This window comes from Pan troglodytes, chromosome 22 (assembly GCF_028858775.2).
Source record: "Pan troglodytes isolate AG18354 chromosome 22, NHGRI_mPanTro3-v2.0_pri, whole genome shotgun sequence".
Lineage (NCBI taxonomy): Eukaryota > Metazoa > Chordata > Mammalia > Primates > Hominidae > Pan > Pan troglodytes.
In genome coordinates this window covers 47,325,314-47,348,364 of record NC_072420.2, presented here as the reverse complement: position 1 = coordinate 47,348,364, position 23,051 = coordinate 47,325,314, and the positions used below count along the sequence as shown (strand labels likewise).

Below are 23,051 nucleotides of genomic sequence, written 5' to 3'. Positions count from 1 at the left end.
GAAACAACAGAAGTGTTTTGCTTCCTTAAATAATCTCAAGCTGCTTTTATTACAGAAGTAATACATGTTTTGTATGGAAAATGTAGAAAACTTAGAAAAGCTCAAACAAACATAAAAATCACATATTAACCCAGTACCTAGAAGGAACCACTGTTATCACTCTGCAGTTTACCTTCAAGTATTTTTCTACACACGCACACAAAAAATATATACATCTTATTTTTCAATCTTATTTTTTCAGTTATGTAGTGAAACAGCTTTTCTGGTGTACAGCCTACGAACTTGAGCACTTGTGTGGATTTTGTCCTCACAACCACAGCCAGCATACACACAGCTCTGCCACCCAAAACACTCTTCACCCTTTTCTCTGGTGGTCATGCCCTCCCCGACCCCAGCCTCTCCAGCCACCGATCTGGTCTCCATCCCCATGGTCTTGTGTCTTTTTGAGAATATCATATAAATGGAACCAAACAGTACATAACCTTTCAAGACAAGTTTCTTTCACTCACTGTACCGTTTCTGGGGTTCCTCCAAATTACCTGTTTCAATAACTGGCTCCTCTTCACTGCTCAGTGGTATTCCACTGTGTGGACACACCAGTTTATCCTTAAGGATTATCCAGATGAAGGACACTTGGGTTGATTCCAGGTTTTTTTTTTTTTTTTTGCAATTATAAAGAGAGCTAGTATAATCATTCACGTACAGGTTTTTGTGTGAACACAGCTTGCATATCTCTGGGTTGAACACACAGGAGAGGGACTCCTGGGCATAAGGTGAGTGCACATACAAGTCTATAAGAAACCACCCACCTGTTTCCACAGTGGCATGTTCCCTCCAGTAATGCACGACTTGCAGCTGTTCCTCATCCTCAATGACAGTTGGTATTACTATCAGATTTTTTTTTATTGTAGTCATTTTTCAATGGGTGTAAGTGATATCTCACTGTGGCTTTAATGTGCATTTCCCTGATGGCTATGCTGAACATCTTTTCATGTGTGTATTTGATATCTGTATATCCACTTTGGTAAAGTGTCTGTTCAAGTACTTTGCCCATTTTCAATTGGCTTGTTTTCTTCCCGTTGAGTTTTGAGATTTCTCTGTATATTCAGCACACACACTGGATATGTTCTTTGCAATATTTTCTCCTAATCTTAGCCTGTCTTTTTTATTCTCTTAGCATCATCCTTTTGCAGAGCAGTCATTTTTAGTTTTGATGAAATTCAATTTATCAACATTTTCTGTTATGGATCATGCTTTTAGAGTAAAAAGTCTTTGCCCAAGTCCAGGTGATGAAGATTTTCTATGATTTTTTCAAGGAGGTTTATAGTTTTACATTTCACACACTTAGATCTATGATCAATTTTAAGTTCAGCTGTGTATGAGATGTGAGGTTGAGGTGTTGTTTTTTAGATATGGATGACAACTATTCCAGTAACATTTGCTGAAAAGACTGTCTTTTCTCCATTAAATAGATTTTTGTACCTTTGTTAAAAAAACCCATTGACCATATTTGTAGAAATCTCTCGTCTCCGTTCCATTGACTTACGTGTCTGTCCCTTCACCACATTGTCCTGGTTACTGTAGCTTCAAAATCAAGTAGTATAGTTCCTCCAACTTTACCTTTCTTCTAAAAAATTCTATCAGCTACACTAGTTCTCTTAGTCCATTTTTGTGTTGCCAAAAAGGAATATCTGAGGCTGGGTAATTTATAAAGAAATGAGGTTTATTTGGCTCGTGGTTCTGCTGGTTGGGAAAGTTCAGGATTGGGCATCCAGTGAGGGCTTCAGGCTATTTCCCCTCACAGTGGAAAGCAAAGGGGAGCTGGCACGTGCAGAGACCCCAGGGTGGGAGCAGAGGCAAGTGGGCGTGCCAGGCTCTTTTTCACAACCAGCTCTTGTTGGGACCTGAAAGAGCTAGAACTCACTTATCTACCCACGAGGAAGGGCATTCATCTATTCATGAGGGATCCACACCCATGACCCAAACACCTCCCACTAGGCCCCACCTCCCAACACCACCACACTGAGGATCAAATTTCAACATGAGATTTGGTGGGGACAAACCATAGCACTAGTTCCTTTACATTCCATATACATTTCATAATGAGCTTATCTAGAAGAACAAATCCTGCTTGGATTCTAATTGGAATTTTATTAAGTCTACAGATCAATTTAAAAAGAACATACATCTTTACTAGGTTGAGCCTTCTTCTCTCTCCATTTATTTAGGTTTTCTGGGGTTTCTTTCATTATCATCTCATCATTTTCAGCATCCAGATCACATTTTGTTAGATTTCTAAGCCTTTCATATTTTTGAAGCTACTGTAAATGATATTCTTTAATTTCTAATTGTACATTGCTAAGATATAAAAATGACTTCTGTATGATGACCTTGCACTCTGTGATCTTGTTAAACTCACTTACTAGTTTTAGGAAATTTTCTCATAGACTCCTTAGGATTTTCTGTAGGTTTTTTTGTAGATGTCCTATGTCATGTTAAATTTCCTTCCATTTCTAGTTTGCTGAGAATTTTATCATGAACTGATGTTGAATTTTGTCAATTTTTTTCTGTATTGATATAATCATGATTTTTCTTCTTCAGACTGTTAATATGGTAGATTACAATGATTGATTTTCAAATATTGAACCAGCCTTGCATTCCAAGGATAGTTTCTTTTTTTGTTATGGTGTATTATTATTCCTTTTATATCCTGCTGGTTTAAATTTGCTAATGTTTTCTTGAGGATTTTTACATTTATGTTCATGAGGGTTATTGGTCTGTAGGTTTCATATTTTGTGTTAACATTGGTTTTGGTATTAGGGCAATGCTTACCTCATATAATGAGTGAGGAAGTGTTCCCTCTTCTTTTCTGAAAGTCGTTTAGAACTGGAGTTTTTTCTTCATTAAATGTGTTGATAGAATTCACCAGTGAAATCATTTAGGGTAGAGATTTACCTTTCAGAAGGTTTTTAAACTATTAATTCAATATCTTTACTAGTTATTGGACCATTCAGGTTATCTATTTCATGTTAGATGAACTGTGGTAATTTGCAGTTTTCAAAAGAATTGGTCCATTTCATGGACCTTCTTTGCTTCTCACTCTATGTATGTACACTCTATGTACATACATAGAGGGAGAAGAAAGAAAATGATAACTCAAGACTGTTTCAGGAATACAGTTGTTTCTTGGTGTCTATGGGGAACTTGTTCCAGGACCCCCCGTGGATATTCAAATCCTTGGATGCTAAAGTCCCCCATATAAAATAACGTGGTTTTTACATACAGGCTACACACATCCTCCGACAGACTTTAAATCATCTCTAGATTACTTCTACCTAATACAATGTCAGTGTTATGTAAGTAGCTGCTATACTGTATTGGTGTGTTATTTGTATTGATGTTTATTGTTGTATTGTTATTTTTATTTTCTGATATTTTCAATACATGTAGGTTGTATCTACAGATGTGGAGCCCACAGATACTTGACCGTACTTCAAATTCTTGTCTTCTTCACCAGTCGATTGCTACTATGTCTTTGTTCCAGAGTCCTCAAATAGTTTCTCCCTGTCTACTCTCCAGGATTTATAGCTGCATTCAGTGGGAGACATGAAAGGAGTATGCCTTCTCCATCTTATCTGGAACTGAAGCTAGGTTACCACTATGTCTAATTTTTAAACACAAAATTGGAATCATACTGTACATACTCTTTGTACTTTTTTTAAAAACTAGCAACATGTCACCAACTTTTTCCAAAGACTGTTAAAAATCTTTCTAAAACATAATTTTTAATGATCATATGTATTGCTACAATTCTGTTGTTTCCAATTTTCTCCCCATTTTAAATGGTGCTGCCATGAACATTTTTTAACATAAATTTCTGTACAAATTTGATTATTTCCTTAGGATAATTTCATCAAAAAAAATTGGTGCCCAGTCTCTGGGTCCAGCTGCTGGGAAGGAGGACACTGCAGTCTCAGCACCCACCAGCTCCTCCTCCTTCCTCCTCCCCCGAGGTGAATGTGCCCTCAGAAGTGCAAGCTGCTGATTAACTATGCTGCATTTTTTATGACGTGAAAGTTCGGAAATGCTCCACACCAAAAAAAAAAAAAAAAAAAAATCAAGAAAAGAAAAAAGGCTGTCATTTTTTGTCCCAGTGCAGACAAAGTGCATTGTTGTAGAAGGAGGTGAAGAGACCTTGGTTGAAGATGTCTAAGTGTAGCCATAAGCGGTCCTTCAAGCATGTGGTGGCAATGTTTCCTGAAAAAGATGTCTCCGTACTTTGTATGAGGCAAGCTTTAAAACCAAGGAATCCAGAAGAGTTGATGGTTTTGTGTGTGTGCGTGTGGGCACCAGAACTAGCACCTCTGAAAAGTAAAATGATCTACATGAGCTCCAGGGAATGCAACCAAAAAGAAATATCAAGGCATAAAACATGAACATCAAGCAAAGGGGCCAGAAGTCCTCCCTTAGGCCTGTCCCACTGGGAAGCCAGGCGGCCTTGGTTGTGGCCTCTGCAGGGTGCCCTGTGTAGATCGTCCTTCAGTGCCACAAACTGAAAGTGCCCGTGTTTACGCTTATCCTCTTGTTGTGTAAATAAAGCAAATACATTTAGGCCAGAGTCTTGCTGAGGGGGAGCTGTCCCATCATCTATACTACGCATTCTATAAATATGTGCAAACAGCCTTAAATACATCCAAAGTCTAAAGTTTTATTGGTGTGAAATTAAATTCTTACTGGCCACATGCCTGTTTTCATGAGCTGACTTGTAAAGATTTTTGTTAAGCTCAGGATTTGTGATAATACAGTCAATAAAACAGTACAAGGCTGTGTGAAGAGAATTATTACATCTTTGTTAACCTCAGCAGTTACTTTGTTTCTTTTGCTTAGAAAATTGGTCATAATGTGGTTCTAATTTTGGTCCAAATTCTTTATTCTTCCTTGAGCTAAAGAGAATAACGGAATATAATATGTCCTCATCACATATTGACAGCACGAATACACTAACAACGGTAAGACTGAGTCTGGCAGTCTTTTAATTCTACCAAATGTGTAATGGAGATCCTCAGTGACCTTGCAAAGCGTCCTGAAATCCAGGAGGCAGCCCCTGCACCTGCAGTGCCACTGGCTAGTGGGAGACTGCTGAGTGTGCAACCTGCTTCTCGGAAATCGTGGCGTGGCCTCAGGAGAACAAGCAAGATCCTGTAACAACTAATGATAACGCAAATTAGGGCTCCATTGTCACCTGCTTTGTTAACAAAAATGATTAAATGGTCTGTTGACAATCTAGGACACCTGTAGTATCTTTACTTGCGTCTCCTTCAGAACTTTGCTGCTTCTGGAAAAACAAAAAAATTTTAATGCTCTTTGACTTATTCTGCCCTATTTTCCTTCAAAAGGCTTTACCAATTTACACTGCCAAAAAAAGGGCATGGTGGTGCACACTTCCCCACAACCTCAGCATCGGGAGCATCAGATATTAGAGGATTGCTCAGCCAACTTCCCAGGTCAAAACTATTAAAGTTACTTTCAAATTGTTGGTGGCATTGAACAACGTTCAAGCTTCTGGCCTCTGGCATTTCTCTGCCTTTCTGGTCCCTGCTCATCTTCCATGAGGTTACCTTTATCTTATGCTTTTCTTATTGCAACTCTTTACGTCACGCAGTTCTTTAGCTGCAATTCTTTAGTTGCATTTACCATTTAATAATTTTTAGCTGTGCTAATGTATGAAGGGGAATTTTTTGTCAAATATTTTATTTGACAGCTTCATTATGAACTTGGTTCTTAGAAAAACCTTTCCCATCCTAACAACAAATAAACTTGTAGCAATTTTTTTGTTTCCTCCTTTTCTTAAATATTTAACTCTTGAGCCCATCTGAGGTTTATTTTAGCAGATGGTGTGAAGAAGGGCCTCTTTTCTCCAAATCAGTCGTTCCAGCACCATCTCTGAACAACTACATGCCCTTGCTGCACTGACTGAAAGCTGCCCCTCCTATGCTAAACGCACATGCACTCTTCTCTGTCTTCAGACTTTTACTACATGTCAGCGTCAGAGTAGGAAGATGGGCCAGGAGAGATGAAGGCCTGAGGGCTGAGGGGCTCTGAGAACAGGCAGACAGCAGGCAAGGAGGACATGAAGAGGGACAGACGCACAGGTGCAGGGGAGAGGCAGACAGCAGGCCAGGAGGACGTGAAGAGGGCCAGACGCACAGGTGCAGGGGAGAATGCGGCAGCTCAGGAGAGGCGCAGCCTGGGGACGGAAAGTGAAGGTGGGTACAACTGCACCAACGACTCCCAGATTCATACCCTCCCTCCCTCAAATCCGACCAACCCTGTGCCCCAACAACTATCGCCATAGGAACTCTTGCAGCCCCGTCTGCCCTGTTCTGGGCCTCCCTGGCCTGAGTAATGATGGTGGTGGTCCCTCAGTCTCCCTGGGGGGGAGTCTGAAGTCGGAACTGCCTCAAGCCCTCACCTGCAAAGCTCTGCCTTCCCCCTCCACTGCCTGCACTGGAGAAAACCACCACATGGTCCTGTCTGACTCGCCCCAGCACTCCTCCAAATGTCCTGCTCAGGGTGGCCCCGCCAGGCCATCGCCCACCGAGACCCCAGGCCATGTCCCCACTGCCCAACCAATAGCTGGCCCTGCACATCGGATGGGCATCCTATGTTCAAGACCCACACAGATGTCCACCCTCCCCAGGGCCCTCCCTACCCCGGCCCCCAGCCAGTCCTGGTGGCCCACTCCCTGCGGCTCAGGGCTGGGAGGCACCGTCCTGCTCACGCCAGGCCCCCATCAGCACATCCTGCCTGCTGGCCCTGCTCTGCATCCCCACACCTGCCCCATGCCAAGCCCTGGCTCCTGCATCTTGACAATAAAGCCATGGTCAGTCCTGGAAGTCTGTGCACCTCCCACACAGAGGGGCCTCCACTCACACAGGCTGTCCCAGGCCTCTCTGCATGCTGGGGCTGGACCACAGCCAGTCCCTGGCCTCCAGTCCCGGCCACACATACCCAGGGGCCTCCAAAACACAGCCCAGCTCTTACTCCATCACTCACACACCAGTGGCACTCCCTTTGGTGTCCAGGATGTGGCACAAAGTCCTCAGACACACAGTTCCCTACATCTGGCCTCTGCCTCCCTGATGCAACACAGTCTGGCCAATCCGGCCACTGGGCAGCCCTGGAACACGGCAACATGGTGAACACAGTGGCTACTCCTCTCCCCTCCCTCTGCCCCACGTCCCTCCTGTGTCCCTCTCACCCAACCCAGGGCACAGCCGGACACTCCAGCAGCCAGGCTTCCCCATATCACCGCCCACACAACCTTGGCCTCACCACAGCCTCACTCCTGCTCTGTCCTCTTTTTGTCCCCGTGGCCGGGGCACCAGCTGTCAACAGATACTTATTGAATGGGCGCTGCTGTTCAGGGCAAAGGCAAATGCCCCTTCAGGGGGTAGGAGTGGAGCCCGTTTCTCCTGTGTGTCATCTTATGGCTCCACAGATGTTATTAATAAGCCAAGTCACAGCATGGACATTGAGTCTATTTACATTTATCTTCTGACAACAAAATTTCAACAGGACTAAAAGCCCAATGCCATCTGTTACCAGGGGAAACCGTTTCCTGGAAAGCAGCAGCCATACTCCACACTCCTTCACCCAGACCCCATCTTTCTGGGTCTCTACACTGAGACAAAGTTTCAGGTTGGGATGCTCCACTACAATGTCCTGTGTCCCAGGATGCTGAGCCCAGGAAGACAGCGCCGGGCAGACAGCATCCAGCCACACTCCCGTCAACTTCCCTCCAAGCAGACAGCGTTTGTGCAGGGCATATTCACAGGCAACCAGAAAACAGTCCACTTCCACCCACATGTGAAACTCAGGGTGAGCAACCCTGACAGGACAGGCATATGCTGGCCCTACAGATGCCCAAGTGGCTTCACAGCATCACTGGGGCCAGTCTAAGGCGAGGAGACCCTGGCCAGGGACGAAGGCCCTACTGGCATTAAAGAAACAGCCTTACCTGTTAGGCACAGGATTTTTACAGATCCCCGAGGAGAACACAGTTCATGTAAATCACTCATGAAAATGTTACATGAACTTTGACTTAAATTTCTCATAAAGGCATTTTTTAAATCAGGTGAAAATTCAAGACACTGAGCCAATGTCCACACAAGAAATTAATTAGACCTCACATTAGGGAAAACATCAAAATGAATCACGCACGACCCTTGAGATCCTGAGGTTGGCCCAGCCGAGCCCGTGCTCGGAAGCCCCCCAGCTCCGGCCCCCAGCTGCCCGCACGCCCGCCCTCACCAGCAGGCAGGTCCCCATCCACTCAGACACCAGCACGTCCACCTTCTCGGGCCCCCAGCTGCCCGCACGCCCGCCCTCACCAGCAGGCAGGTCCCCATCCACTCAGACACCAGCACGTCCACCTTCTCGGGCAGCACCACATCCTCCACCTTCTGCTGGTACACGGTGATGATGTCGGCAAAGCCGTTCTGCAGGACCAGCTGCCCCGTGTGCTGTGCCATCTCACTGGCCTCCACCGCGTACACCTGCAGCAGCAGAGGCACCGTCAGCACACATCCGGCCGGCACACAGCCCGTCATCTACTCTCCTGAGTCACAACCAGCATCACGAGAAACGGTCAATGACACAAGAGGGAAGCAGCATTCCAGACAGCAGAGGCAGCCAGGGCTGGGCCACACCTGCCCCTCCAGGGGCACCCAGAAAGGAGCCGCCTCTAACCCTCCCAACTGCCCCCACCTCCTGGACAAGACACAGACGCAGGGCTGCAAGTGGATGGAAGACTCGCATGCCCGAGCCGGCTGCCACACGCACAGCAATCTTAATCCATGACCAGCACAGCAACTTCTTAGCACCCAAGTGACAATGCTGGTCTGTGCCACATCTGAGGCCTGTCAGACAATTTCAAACCCAGGTTCTCAGGGAAGGGTCTGGTGGGAAGCACCCAAGCGCTGGGTCCTGGGTCCTGCAGAGCCTGGACTTGGGTGGACACTGTGCTGTGACCCCACCCACTGTGTAAGGAGTCTCCAAGGCTGCAGCTCGGCTCAGCTCAGCACAGTATAGACGGCCCAAGAGGGGTGGGGAGGGGGCCCAGCGTGTGCATCCCTCCCAACCCCATGAGACCAACCACACCCAAGGCCCAGCACAGACATGTGGGCGCACCTGTTTCTCTACTCAACTGAAATAAACATCTCACAGAGCATACCCCGCCCCACGCAATTCATGGGATATTTTCTATTCTGCCCTACTCCTGTCTGTGCTGTTTGCGACTCATTATACGTGGGCGCCACAGCCTCTAGCATGCAGTCTCCACACACTGCTATTTGACCGACCCTGAGCCCCACGTGCAAGGGTGCTCAACAAGACCATGGAGTCATCAGTGAGCCCCCAACAGCTCAGGGCCACAAGTCAGCACACTCAGAGGCCACCTCGGACGTCACCAGCCTCGGCACAAACACCCGGGATGCGCTGCAGACCCCACTCACCGCTTTAGGCCGCGCATAGTGTGCACAGAAGAGACTGATGATCCCAGTCCCACAGCCCACATCCAGGATGACTTTATCCGTCAGGGATTCTTTATTCTGCAGGATGACACTGTGGTATTTAGTTGTTCGTGGCTGGTCTGCCAACATTTCCAAGTGGAGTTTCTGGAAGAAATGCACATTCAGAATCACTGCCTGTGACCTAGAGCCATGCTGAGGTCTGGACTGAGATGGAGGGTCAGAGCCACAGCTGATGACCCCTGACCCCAACACCCCTAGGGAAGACTATGGAAGGCCTGGACATCACTGTCAACCAAGTTAATCTCATTGGTATTTAGAGAACACTTCACCCACCCCCTTATAACAGTAATAATACACAAAAAATACCTAGGAACAAATTTAACAAGAAAGGTGCACAACCATGTATGACAAAGAGATATTGTCCTTATCTTAAAATACTAAGAGATATTAAACAAAGCTTAAGTAATCAGAGACTGAGAGTCAATGTTATAAAGATGTCAGCTCTCCCAAAATTAACATAAACATTCCAGGCAGTACCTACTAAAGGAGAAAGCACAACAAAATGATAATAAAATTAGTTTCAAAACAGTAAGTGCCCAAGGCTAATGAGGAAAATGCTTTAAAAAAAAAGAACTGCTGGAGACCTAGCTCTTGCAGATCCTACAAAGGTGCAGTGATGGAAATGACGAAGCACTGGGAACTGCAGTAAACAGACCAGTGAAACAACAGGAATTCTACAGCAGACCCCTGAAATCCAGAGCAGGACAAACGCACCGTTTCACATCAATGCGAAGGGAACTGTCCAGTAACTGAGGCTGGGGTCGCTGGAGATTTGTGGGCATACATTAGGGCGGAATTTTACATTATATTTTTTACAACAAATAATTTCTAGATTTTTTATTATTTAAAATCTCATTGTTTACAATAGAATCAGAAGGCCAGGCAGGGTGCCTCACCCCTGTAATTCCAGTACTTTGGGAAGCTAAGGTGAGGGTCCCTTAAACCCAGGAGTTTGAGGATACAGTGCACTATGATTGCACCACTGCACTCCAGCCACTCATACGACAGAGTGTGACACCATCTCTAAAAAACATAAAAAACAAAAATAAAATAACACAGAATCATAACAGTTCTGAAAAAAAAGTGTAGGTATTTATAATCTTATAGTGAGGAAGGTTTTTCACAAAGAAAAGAAAAAGAAGTCACAAAGAAAAGAAAACCATATTAGGCTATACAAAGAAAAAAGTTGTATGTGGGAAAAAATTTCACAAAGTCACAAAAATTCACAAATTCAGGCTAAATTACTTAACACACGAATCAACAAAAATCAAAAGGGGCAAATAATATGAAAGTTCACAAAAAAAGAAAAAATACAAAAGGCCAATAAACACATAAAAGATAATCAATCTTACTTAAAAAATGGAAATCAAAACTAAAAGATGCCATATTTAACCTTTAAGATCAAAGTCCTTTTTCACTTTGATTTGTGGTAGGGAAATGAGCTTTCACACACCATCAGTGGATCCATGCCACGGTCTGAAATGTCCCCAAAAATCCATGTACTGAAACTTAATCGTCAGTGTGATGGAATTAAGAGGCCACCTTTGGAGGTTACTATGAAAGGGTTTGTGGTGAAAGAGGTGCTCCCAGCCCTTCCGCCTTCACCACGTGAGGACAGCCATGAGGCGCCATCTTGGACACCAATGCCAATGCCTTCCCAGCCTCCAGAACTGCGAGAAACAAAGCTTTGTTCTTCATAATTTACTCAGTCTAAGGTATTTTGTTACAGCAGCACAAACAGACTAAGTGTATAATTAGCAAATCTTTCTGGAGGGCGAATTGGCAAGATCCACTTAAGGAAACCACATGTACACACTACACACACACACCCCCTAGGAATTTACCCTATAGAAATTCTAAACAGCATTTAACAGGATTATACAGGACTCCATTACAGCATTATTTATCACGATAAAAAGCTATTAAATCACCACTGTCCAAATATCAACAGGATCCTTTTAAAGTAACACAACGCTCTGCAGCTGTTATAGTGACAGGTGCCAATATGAGAGATCTTCAAAATACTACAGCTACGTGAAAAGAGCAAGGTGAAGACCTGAGTGGTGGAACAATGCCTTTTCTATACATTAAAAACATAAAATACATTAGGTGTCACTTGGACTTCATAAGCACAGAGGAATCTGGTGGGCAGTGGTTCTTTGAGCTGAGAGGCGGCAGAGCTGGGAGGCTGGAATTGGCTTTTCATTATGTATCTTTCCTTAACGGATAGAAATCACTAACCATGTACAGACATGAATAGTTTTTAACACTTTTAATTGTGAAATATGGCATACCTGCAAAAAGTGCAATAAAAAGTATCTGCACAGTTAGTCAAGTATTGTTATATAGCAAACACCTCTATACCTATATCCAACCCCAGAACACTGCCAGCATGTCAGAACTCCTGACTCAGCCACGCTGGTCCCAGAGCCTCCCCTACCAGCAGGTAACCTCCATTCAACCAACAGGGGAGCCACTCCTGCCCTCAGTCAGTCTCAGCACCCATGCACACTCACAAACAGTACCTTCCGGCCGGGCGCAATGGTTCATGCCTGTAATCCCAGCCCTTTGGGAGGCTGAGACAGGAGGATCACTTGAGGCCAGGAGTTCAAGACCAGTCTGGCCAACATGGCAAAACCCCCTCAACTAAAAATACAAAAATTAGCCAGGCATGGTGGCACGCACCTGTAGTCCCAGGTACACAGGAGGCTGTGGCAGGAGAATTGCTTGAACCCGGGAGGCAGAGGCTGCAGTGAACTGGGATCCTGCCACTGCACTCCAGCCTGGGTGACAGAGCAAGACCCTGTCTCAAAAAAAAAACAAAAACAAACAAAAAACCTTCTAATATGGCCTCTTAACTTTATATAATTGAGTCAAACGTTATAGATTCTTTGCCCTATTCCTTCTTTCAACTAACATCATTTTTATAACATTCATCCTGCAAGTAACTGTTTTCATCTAGTTTTAAAATGTAACCAGAGATTGTTGCCTGGACCATCGGGTTATAGGCATTTCTCCATGGTGGGGAAAAAATTTCGGTAAGCTATTTAGAAGCTGGGCTTTTATTATTTTTTTAGGGACAGAGTCTGGTTCAATCACTCAGGCTGGAGTGCAGTAGCGCAATCATAGCTCACCACAGACTTGAACTCCTGGCTTCAAGTGATGCTCTGACCTCAGCTTCCCAAAGTCCTGTGATTACAGGCATGAGCCACCACACCTGACCTAAGTAGTATTATTCATAGATTTATAGAATTTTTTCTACTTTTTTTTTTGAGACAGGCTCTCGCTCTGTAGCCCAGGCTGAAGTGCAACAGCACCATCATGGCTCACGTAGTATCATTCATAGATTTATAGAATTTTTTCTACTTTTTTTTTGAGACAGGCTCTCGCTCTGTAGCCCAGGCTGAAGTGCAACAGCGCCATCATGGCTCACTGCAGCCTCGGCCTCCAAGGCTTGAGCAATCCTCCCACTTCAGCCTCTCGAGTAGCTGGGACTACAGGCGTGCACCACCATGCCCAGCTAATTATATTTTTTATTTTTTATTTTTTTGGTAGAGACGAATTATATTTTTTATGTTGTCAGGCTGGTCTTGAACACTTGGTCTCAAGCCAAGTGTCCTCTTGCCTTGGCCTCCCAAAGTGTAGGGATTACAGGTGTCAGCCACCACACTCAGCCTAATTTCATTTTTAAAGTAAAATTTACTGCTTTTTTTTTAAATACTGAGGGAGCATGCACATAATCTCATTGCTCAAATCTTATCTCTAAGCCAGGGGTCGGCAAACTAAGCCATGGGCCAAATCTAGCCCACCACCTGTTTTTGGATGGCCTCCAAACTAACGGTGGGTTTTACATTTTTAAATGATTTTTTTAAATCAAAAGAAAATACTTTGTGACACATGAAAACTGTACAGTATAAATTCAAATTTCAAGATCCATAAATAAAGTTTTATTGGAACACAACAGTGCACACTTTGTGTGTCATCCACAGTGGCTTCCACACAACCATGTCAGAGCTGAGTGGCTACAACAGAGAAGCTCTGGCCTGTAAGACTATGGGCCTGCTCTGAACGTTGCAGTAGAACTAAAGCTAGAGAGAACCCACCGCCTGGCCAGCTGAACAGGGAATTTAGAAAGCAATACCAGAGTTCCATAGCTGCCGAAGTACTCTTCATCCTGCCACGTGTCCTCGGGGTCGTACTCATCCACATGCTTCCCCACATGGTTTGCCGGAATGTACCCACAGCAGCCCGCACGCTCACCCCACCACCAATCTGCAGTGGTTTGTCTCAGGATAAGAATTTTTTCTCCTCTCAAAAAACTGAGCTGGAAAAAAAAAAGTTAAAATTCAATAAGAAAACCAGTCATTGGTATTTCAAATGTGGCTCAGTGATAAATCCCATCAATGGTGACAAAATCACAGAGATTTCAAACAGGAGTCAGTGGGTAATGACAGCAACTGAGAATGTTTGCAAGTGACACCATGACTTAGCGATGCCTCTGGAACATCTACCTGAAAGGAGGGCACAGCTTAACAGATATTTTTTAAAAGAAGGAGTAAACATTTTCAAATGGCTTAGGAGAGAATTTCTCAACAGCCTCTTCATTGTAACTCAACTATGCCAACTGAGTTACTGGAGGCTGACTCTAAGAAATTCCTGTCACAAAGTAAACAAAGCTACGTCCAAGCAGATATAGCTTGATATATTTGGTAGCCTTACTTTTCATTAACTGGGTGGGTTCTAAATTCCAAGTAGAAACCAGAACAGGTGCTTCTGCCCCTGGCTGAGGGTCCCCACTCCATGCCTGGTATCTTTACATCATGCTTGAGGCAGAACTGGCTGGGCTGTGAGCTTCACACACAGGTCTTGTGTGGCCCTACGCATCTGAATACCTCTTCATTTAACTTTGGTATGACGTCTGCAAAATTTATCTCCTTTTGACACTGAACATGCTGAAAGCCATAAAGCATTAACCACCACGTGTGGCTACCTGGGTCTCATCGGTGGCAGCGTAGTCCGCGATGGCCACAAACTCCTCTGGCTGTACTCCCTCCTGCAGGAGACCAGCCTCACTGCACTCAACAGGCTCTTCTCCCTGCTCAAAGCCAAGGAAAGCGTGAGGAGAGGACGCTGGAGCTTTTTTTTTTTTTTTTGGCTATATTATTAGGATGGTTTCAAATTTCAAATACAGATTCATGTGTCCAAGTATTTATTATACAAACTATTTGGATCATCTTTACTACTATAATCAAAGGCTGTCACCTTCACTCTACATTTCTTTTCTATAAAAAAAAATTATCTGGACCCTAAAAGAGAACATCAAAGCAAGAAGTCAGACACAGGCACCACTAGTGTCTATTTGGTGAGGAGCCCTTGTCCTTCATCAGCTCTGCTTCCTGAAGGTGATCATCAACCCCATGAAGAGAAACCAGTGTGAGGACAGAGCCAGGGGCCCAGCGCCCCAGGCAGGCACAGCCAGGGGCCTGTGGAAAGAGCTGATGGCATGGCACAAACCTCCCTGAGGCAGCAGAGCCCAGCTTGGACCCACACAGGTCCTTGGAGCCTCCCCCAACCCCCCATTTTTTTTTTTTTTTTTTTTTTTTTGAGACAGAGTCTTGCTCTGTTGCCCAGGCTGGAGGGCAATGGCATGATCTCGGCTCAGGGCAACCTCTGCCGCCTCCCAGGTTCAAGTGATTCTGATGCCTCAGCCTCCCAAGTAGCTGGGACTACAGGTGTGCACCACTACACCCAGCTAATTTTTTGTATTTTTAGTAGAGATGGGGTTTCACCATGTTGCCCAGGTTGGCCTCGAAATCCTGAGCTCAGGCAATCCACCTGCCTCATCCTCCCAAAGTGCTAGGACTACAGGCATGAGCCACCATGCCTGGCCGTTCACTTTATATAAGAATAAGCTTGCCTGGAAGACATCACTGCAGGGGGCAGAACCTCAAATCACACACTCCAGTTCAATGAATCAACCTTGTCTCAATACATACATTTTAAACACATTTTCCTAAACATAAAAGTAATTCGTGTTTACTTTAGAAAATGTGTGAAAACACCAAGTACACAGAAGACAATTAAAACCTCCTGTAATTTCGCTCACTGATCACAGATAATAACAGACAGCACACTGGTGTTTATACTTTCAGACTTTTAAAAAAGTGGACACGTAACATAAGTACAAAGCATTCACTGGGTTCACACAATAAGCATGTGGCCTATGGTTTTCACTTTATAAACTCTGAACATTTTTCTTATTAAATATACTTCTATTTAATATCCAGTCTATGAATTATCATGACTTACCTATCCAGTTTCCTAGTCTTGTAATTTAGACTTTTCAGTTTTTACTATTCTAAATTATGTTAAGATGAACTTCTTTCAACATAAATCATTCTGTATGTACCTTCATCTTCTTAGGGTAAGTCTCTGAATGTGAACTTGATGGACTGAGACTATGTGGCTTTTGGTTTTACCACCCAGTGCTCTCCAGAAAGGTGTTCCCTGGACCGCTTGCTGAGAGGGAACCGCCAATCTTCCGACACTCTCACTCAATAGATACCAATCACTTTAGTCTCTGTCAATTTCATGGGTAAAAATCACTGTTGTTACTTCCATTTCCCTCTCTTTGTGTGGTTAGGCGTTTTTAAAATAATTGCTGTCATCTTTTTTTACCTTACTGTCTATTTGTACCCTTTGTGCTTTTCCCTATACCAGGAGCATGACTCACTCTAAGGCAGCACTGCCCTCTGCTTGCTCTCCACCCCATCCCTGATCCACCCAGCCCAGGCAACCCTTACTAACCCCCCGGTGTGCGGCCTTCCACACCTCCACCATGCCCATGTCACACACAAAGCCCTGTGTACACGTATACACACACACACACACACAGGCCGTTTCTTTGCTTGGCTTTTTTTTTAGGATGGAGTCTCGCTCTGTCGCCTAGGCTGGAGTGCAGTGGCACAATCTCGGCTCACTGCAACCTCCAGCTACCCAGTTCAAGCAATTCGCATGCCTCAGCCTCCCGAGAGGCTGGGACTACAGGCGTGTGTCACTACGCCCGGCTAATTTTTGCATTTTTGGTAGAAATGGATGGGGTTTCATCATGTTGGCCAAGCTGGTCTCGAACTCCCCACTTCAAGTGATCTGCCCACCTGAGCTTCCCAAAGTGCTGGCATCACAGGCGTGGGCTACCACGCCTGACCTGCACTTTGCTTTTCTTACACAATACCTTCTGGAAAAACTCTCCAACTGTTAGAACCCTGATTTACTACCTTCAATGGCTATATGATATTCCATAGCAGGAATTCCGCTTGATTCTTCAGCCATCCCCCATTGATACACTTTGTCTTGGTATCCAGTTTTCTACCACCATAACCGATGCTGCAATAAAAGAAGTCTGTGCACAGATAAGCTTATGTGATAACATTTTATTTCTGCAAGATAGAATGCCAGGGTTGAAGAATACGCTTTTTTTTTTTTTTTTTCGAGATGAGGTCACCCTCTGTCACCCAGGCTAGAGTGCAGTGGCATGATCCTGGCTCATGGCAACCTCCACCTCCCAAGCTAAAGCAATCCTCCTACCTCAGCCTCTCAAGTAGCTGGGACTACTCTTTGTATAATACAGATACTATTTGACATCTCAAGAAATTGTTTTACAAACATATTGTTTTCCCAGTTATCTTGTTTATGATCAGCACCTCAAGAGTCAGGTCAACAGAAATTTTCCAAACTGAAGCACAAAATGAAAAAAAAAAATAATAGAGCATGAGACATGTCAAACAGCAGCAAAAATTCTAACTTATGTTTACATGGAGACCCCAAAAAAGAAGACAGAAGATGAGGCAGAAAAAAATAAATGAAGAGATAATGGTGGAGATTTTTCCAAAATTTAAAAAAAAAAAAAACATCAAGGCCAAGGTGGGCAGATCACCTGAGATCAGAAGTTTGAGACCAGCCTGGCCAACATGGTGAAACCCCGTCTCTACTAAAAATACAAAAAATTAGCCGGGCGTGGTGGTGGTCACCTGTAGTCCCAGCTACTCGGGAGGCTGAGGCAGGAGAATGGTGTGAACCCAGGAGGCGGAGCTTGCAGTGAGCCGAGATCGCATCACTGCACTCCAGCCTGGGCGACAGAGCGAGACTCCGTCTCCAAAAAAAAAAAAAAAATGTAGGCAAAACACATTTCATAGTTTGACACAGCAGACTCACACTAGTAAATATAAACATAAAGTTGTCAGGTTGAAGGGAAATGATCCTACATGAAAACACAGAATGCAAGAAAAAGGGAAAGACCTCAAAAAAGGCAAATAATATGTGGGGAAACATAAAAAAGACTATTTATTTTACTTCATAAAAAAAGACTCGATAGCGTAAAGCAATAATGATAATTTATTGTGGGGTTTACAACATATGTAAAATTAAAATGTTACATCAACAGTACAAAAATATGGACGCTGGTAAATGAAACTAACTTCTAAGATCTTTACCTTATGAAGTAGTTAAAAAAAAGACTGAAATTGAATTAGGATGCATACTGCAATTTCTTGGGAAAACACTAAAACAATATAAAAAGATACAGCTAACAAGCTATTAAAGGAGGTAATGTGGAATTATAGAAAATACTTTATTTATCCACAAGAGGGCAGGAATGGAGACATGCACAACAAAGAAATGTGACAAATATAAAACAAACAGCAAAATGTTACACTTAATCATATTAGTCATAACATTAAGTGTTAATAGACTAAATACTCCAATTAAGAGGCAGAAATTGTGTTTAACAGAGAAACAAAAAAACAGACCTAAGAGCTAGACCCAACTAGCTCTTTACGAGAAAAACGCTTTAAATATAAGGACTTAAGTTGAGGGAAAAAAAATACACACACACACACACAAACACACACACACACACTTTATGTAAGCACTAATGATAAAAAAAAAAAGCTGGTACAGCTATATTAGCATTAAAAAAAAGGTACACGCAAGAAAAGAAGTATTTATTAACAGGTAAAAAGACAGATATTTTATAAAAAATAAGGTCAATTAATCTAGAAAACAAAACCTATACTAAATATATACACCCAATAACAGGGACTCAAAATATACAAAGCAAAAAGTGATAGAACCAAAAGGAAAAATAGATATATCTACAATCATAGTGGAGAATTTTTAGTAACTGATAGAAGATGGCAAAAAAAATCAGAAAAGATATAGAGATTTCAACAATACTAATAACACATTTGATCTTCATGACATTTATAGAATGCTACACTCAACAACTGCAGAATACATAGTCTTTGCAAGTACTCATGGAACATTCACCAACATATTCCATATGATTAGAATATAAAGCAAGCCTGAATAAATTTCAAAAGACTGAAATTATAGAGGATGTTATGTTCTCTAACCAATGTAATCAAAGCAAAATTAAATAAGAAAAAGTAAAATTTCCAATATGTTTAGAAATTGGTCAACATACTTTCAAATAGCCCAGAAAACTTCTAATTTCCATTGAATATATTAGAAAATATTTTGAAGAATGAAAATGCATTTAAATATGTGAGGTACAGCTACAGCAGTGATCAGAGGAAAGTCATAGCTTTAAAGACTATTAAAGAAAGGTTTAAAATCAATTATCTAAGCTTCCCTCTCAGATGTTACAAAAATTAACCCAAATACAACAGAATGAAATAAAGACAAAAGTAGAAATCAATGAAATAGAAAAACAGAGAAATCAACACAGATAAAATTGGTTCTTTATAAAAATAAAATTGATAAAACCCTAAGAAAAGATTGATCAAGTGTGAAAAAAAGAGATAAAACACAAATTACCATTATAAGACATCTCTTCTATAATGGAGGGTGGTATTAACAGGATGAACACAAGTATTACTGAAATACTACCATGACCAGTCAGCAAAATTGAAATAACAAAATACCATTTCTAACCCATGAGACTGACCAAAACTTAAAAGTCTGATACTGTCAAGTGTTAGTAAGCACTATTGTGGGCTACTGACAGACCTGTGAACTCGTAAAGTCATTGTGGGGAACAACTGATCATTATCCAGTAAAACTGAAACTTGCAATCCCTTGCACCCTGCAATGCCATTACTGGAGCACAGAGGCATGGAGACGGATGGTCACTACAGCATTGTTTGAAATAGAAAAAACTAGAAACAACTTAAGTGTCCAACAAAAAGGGAATAAGTAAAATGGGGTATACGCCTACTGTGTAGCAGTGAGACTGCAACAGGCCCATACACATATCTACAAATAGGATACTTTACACTTTCAGAGAAGGAACACACTACAGGAGTACCCTACAGGGGCAGGATTGAACCAGCATTACACACATAACAAGGACAACTTCCCCAAAGGTAAAGTTAAATGAAGAGGCAAGCTACAGGTGACACTGACAGTATGACACCACTATGGAAACTCTAAAAAGCCCACACAAACAATATCATATGTCATTCAAGTATATCTATATAAGCCATAGAGGTATAAAAATGGTGCAGTGGCACAAAACAGACTCATGATGCACAGTAGTGTTTGCCTCTAGAGAGAGAAGAGGAGGAATAGGACTGAGGCTGGGGAACAAACTTTATCTAGAGTGTCGCTTTTTCTTTTTTAAGAGATGAAGTCTCAGTTTATTGGCCGTGCTGGAATGCAGTGGCTATTCACAGGCACAATCATAATACACCACATCCTCAAACTCCTGGCCCCAAGTGATCCTCCTGCTTCAGCCTCCTGAGTAGCTGAACTACAGACACACCCGACAGTATTTTTTATACATACATATATATATATACACACACACATATATGTATATACACACACATATATATAGCTTAATGTACACTGTTTAATGTACTTGATGTTTACAATATCATTCTGGAAATGTCCTAATATTTGTTAAATTTCTCAAAAGAAAAATAAGATGTGCACGGAATTAAAACATTTTATGAATAATTAAAGAAATTAACGAAAGATTCTGACTATAAATAAAATTCCTATATATAAAAAGCCAAATGAAAGCTCATTGGAATGAAAGAGAAAAAAAGAAAACATTAAAATTGACACAACAGATACGGAAATGCTTGATTTTTAAAAACAGTATCTATTATTCAGTTGGTGACTTTTACATAATCAACAGTCTTTACAATTTGAGGGGTATTTTTTACTGCTAACTTGAACGAAACTACATGAGTACCCCAGGCAGAAACAGTATGAATACATAAATCTTTTCTAATGTGTCCAACTTGCCTTCAATATATTGCTGGTATTATGCCTGAAATTTTATTGAACAGCTCAGAAAATATGCTTGCTTTGCCAGTTCACGTACCAAAAATGGAACCCTAAATGATGCTGATGTTTTGGGGCTACGTATTTCCTTAGAATTGTTATGGTGCCCAACGCAGGATGTCACCTTACAGGCACTGCGTTTCCTCTGCCTCCCAATCTTCACATTTAAGCATTCTACTGCCGGTGGCCACCTTCCAAGGCACAAGCCAAGCTCCATCACATCTGTGAGCCGACGCTTAGCTCTCTGTAATGCTCACATTCATTAAACACAGATTTTTAGGAAGTGGAACGGAAATTACCTGCGATTCACTTCTGGGACAGTCACCTGATGTTGCCATAGTTCTCTTAGGCTCTGCCTCATAACTGCTGATTTATTTCATTTTCTTTTCCATTTCTACTTTTAAAAAGAGAAGGAGACACAAAGTACTTGTTACATTGCTTAATAATTGAGTTCACTTAACTTCTAACGTGCATGATGTCCTCTACCAAATAGAAGTAAAATGTGTATGTGTGAAGATTAGTATAGAAATGAAAATTTACAATACTTTACAGAGACAAAAGCATTTAAAAATCATAAACTTCAAATAGTGTGTTTTCTTCACTAGTCTGCAAGGTGTTAATCTTGTTCATTTGCTGAAGCCTGTTAGTTTCTGTTAGATCAGGTGTCGACTTAAGGTAATAAATCAGTATTCATTAATTTCTTAGAACTGTGATAGCTTTAATTCCAATTAAAAGTCCCTACCTGGGACCTTACAGTGTTTCCACTAACAGGAACCAAGGTCTGCATCTTCCAGTCTTTTCCTTCTTCTCAATTCGTATTTTTCCAGTGATAGTGTAATCCACACACTGCTCTGGGATCAATGTGTTTTTTAAATTGCATAGCAATTCTTTGTTTAAAATGCACGCTTCACTTCTAAATCCAGACTTGAAGCTTATTTTTGTGATATTCCTAGTTACAAATGCTTACTGATTTACATAATTATATTTTCATTGGAAAACCTGGGTCCAAATTGGGACGGGGTCGGAGTGGAGGCCGCGGTGCGCGCAGGACCCTGCCCTCCTAAGATGCCCTCGGGAGGAACAGGATCATGGAGGGTTGGAACAGGTGGCCAGTGAAGGGGGGTGAGAAGGGGGCAGGAAGCGAGAGGGCCACGCGTGGACGCAGGGGCACGAGAGGGTCAGGCTGGGACAGCGCCGCGAGCTTCGGGGCAGGGGCCGCCGGGCAGGTGGGCGTGGCCGCGAAGGGCGTGACAGAGATGGCGGTGGGGTGGGCGTGGCCGCAGAGGGCGCTGGACGGTGGGAGTGGCCGGGAAGAGGTGCGGCACGCAGGGAAGGGTGTGACGGGGACCGAGCTCCCGTTTGGACGCCAGGGCAGGTGGCTGAGATCGCGAAGGCGCTCGGAGGTCCCAAAAGGGGGCGGAGGCCTCTGTCCGCCAGCGACGCACACGCAGTGCGAGGACGCCTCACCTGGCCTGTCCTTCCTTACGTGCAGTCCAGCCATCTGAGCTGCCCATCAGGACACCTACCTCAATCGCGTTTCTCCGCTGAGTTCCGCGTCCACACCGCCAGCGCGGAGGGGCGGACGGTCCTTTCCAGGAGCCTGAGCCACCGCCCTCAACCCGCGCAAGCGCAGTGCACGCAGGCCGTCAGCCGGGAAGGCCCCGCCCAGGGCCCGGCGCCCCGCGCAGGCGCAGTCCTAAGACGTCCCCTATTCCAGGGAAGCCGAGCCACCGCCCTCGACTTGCGCCGGCGCACCGCTCACAGATCGTCTGCAGCTAGGGCTGCGCCCCGCGCAGGCGCACTTCACATCTGCGCCTCCCGCGGTCTTGCGAGGCGAGGCCAGGTTCTCCATGTGTGGAGCTCGTCCCCAATCGCCCAGCCCAGCCGCGGGGTGGGGGGGCTCGGCTTGGGGTCCGACCCAGAGGGGCGCGGGGCAGGAGTCCGACCTGGGGCGGGGGGCGCGGTTGGGCCATTCACGGCTTGGGAAGCGACAACCCCTACGAGCCACAAAATGGCTGGGGCTTGGGGGACCCCCACCTCCTCTGTCTTCCCGCAAATAATTCAGTTAACTTTCCCATCCGCGCTGCGCAGTGTGCGCCCTCTGCCTTTCTTCTGGATAAGTGGAAGCAGAATGATGACGTTTCT

The 23,051-nt window shown here is 43.7% G+C and overlaps 1 protein-coding gene across 20 annotated transcripts in view; it reads right to left on the bottom strand.

Moving 5' to 3' along the window:
• Positions 1-22,674, bottom strand: part of PRMT2 (protein arginine methyltransferase 2) — a 29,581-nt gene extending 6,907 nt beyond the window's left edge. For 2 of the 20 annotated variants that reach the window (XR_010154510.1, XM_054675221.2), the window contains exons 1-7: positions 22,433-22,575; positions 21,649-21,757; positions 21,206-21,300; positions 14,584-14,688; positions 13,735-13,917; positions 9,516-9,677; positions 8,314-8,558 (exon numbers count right to left, since the gene is read on the bottom strand). Coding sequence is in view for 19 of the 20 variants with exons in the window: in XM_054675221.2 (XP_054531196.1) it covers positions 8,314-8,558; positions 9,516-9,677; positions 13,735-13,917; positions 14,584-14,688; positions 21,206-21,244 (734 nt within the window). In the remaining variant the exon portion in view is untranslated. Of the gene's footprint in view, positions 1-30; positions 6,248-8,313; positions 8,559-9,515; positions 9,678-13,734; positions 13,918-14,583; positions 14,689-21,205; positions 21,301-21,648; positions 21,758-22,432 lie in introns of those variants that run through there. The other 18 variants (XM_009442200.5, XM_024352440.3, XM_054675226.2 and 15 more) reach the window with 17 other exon arrangements.
• Between the last annotated feature and the right edge of the window lie 377 nt (positions 22,675-23,051).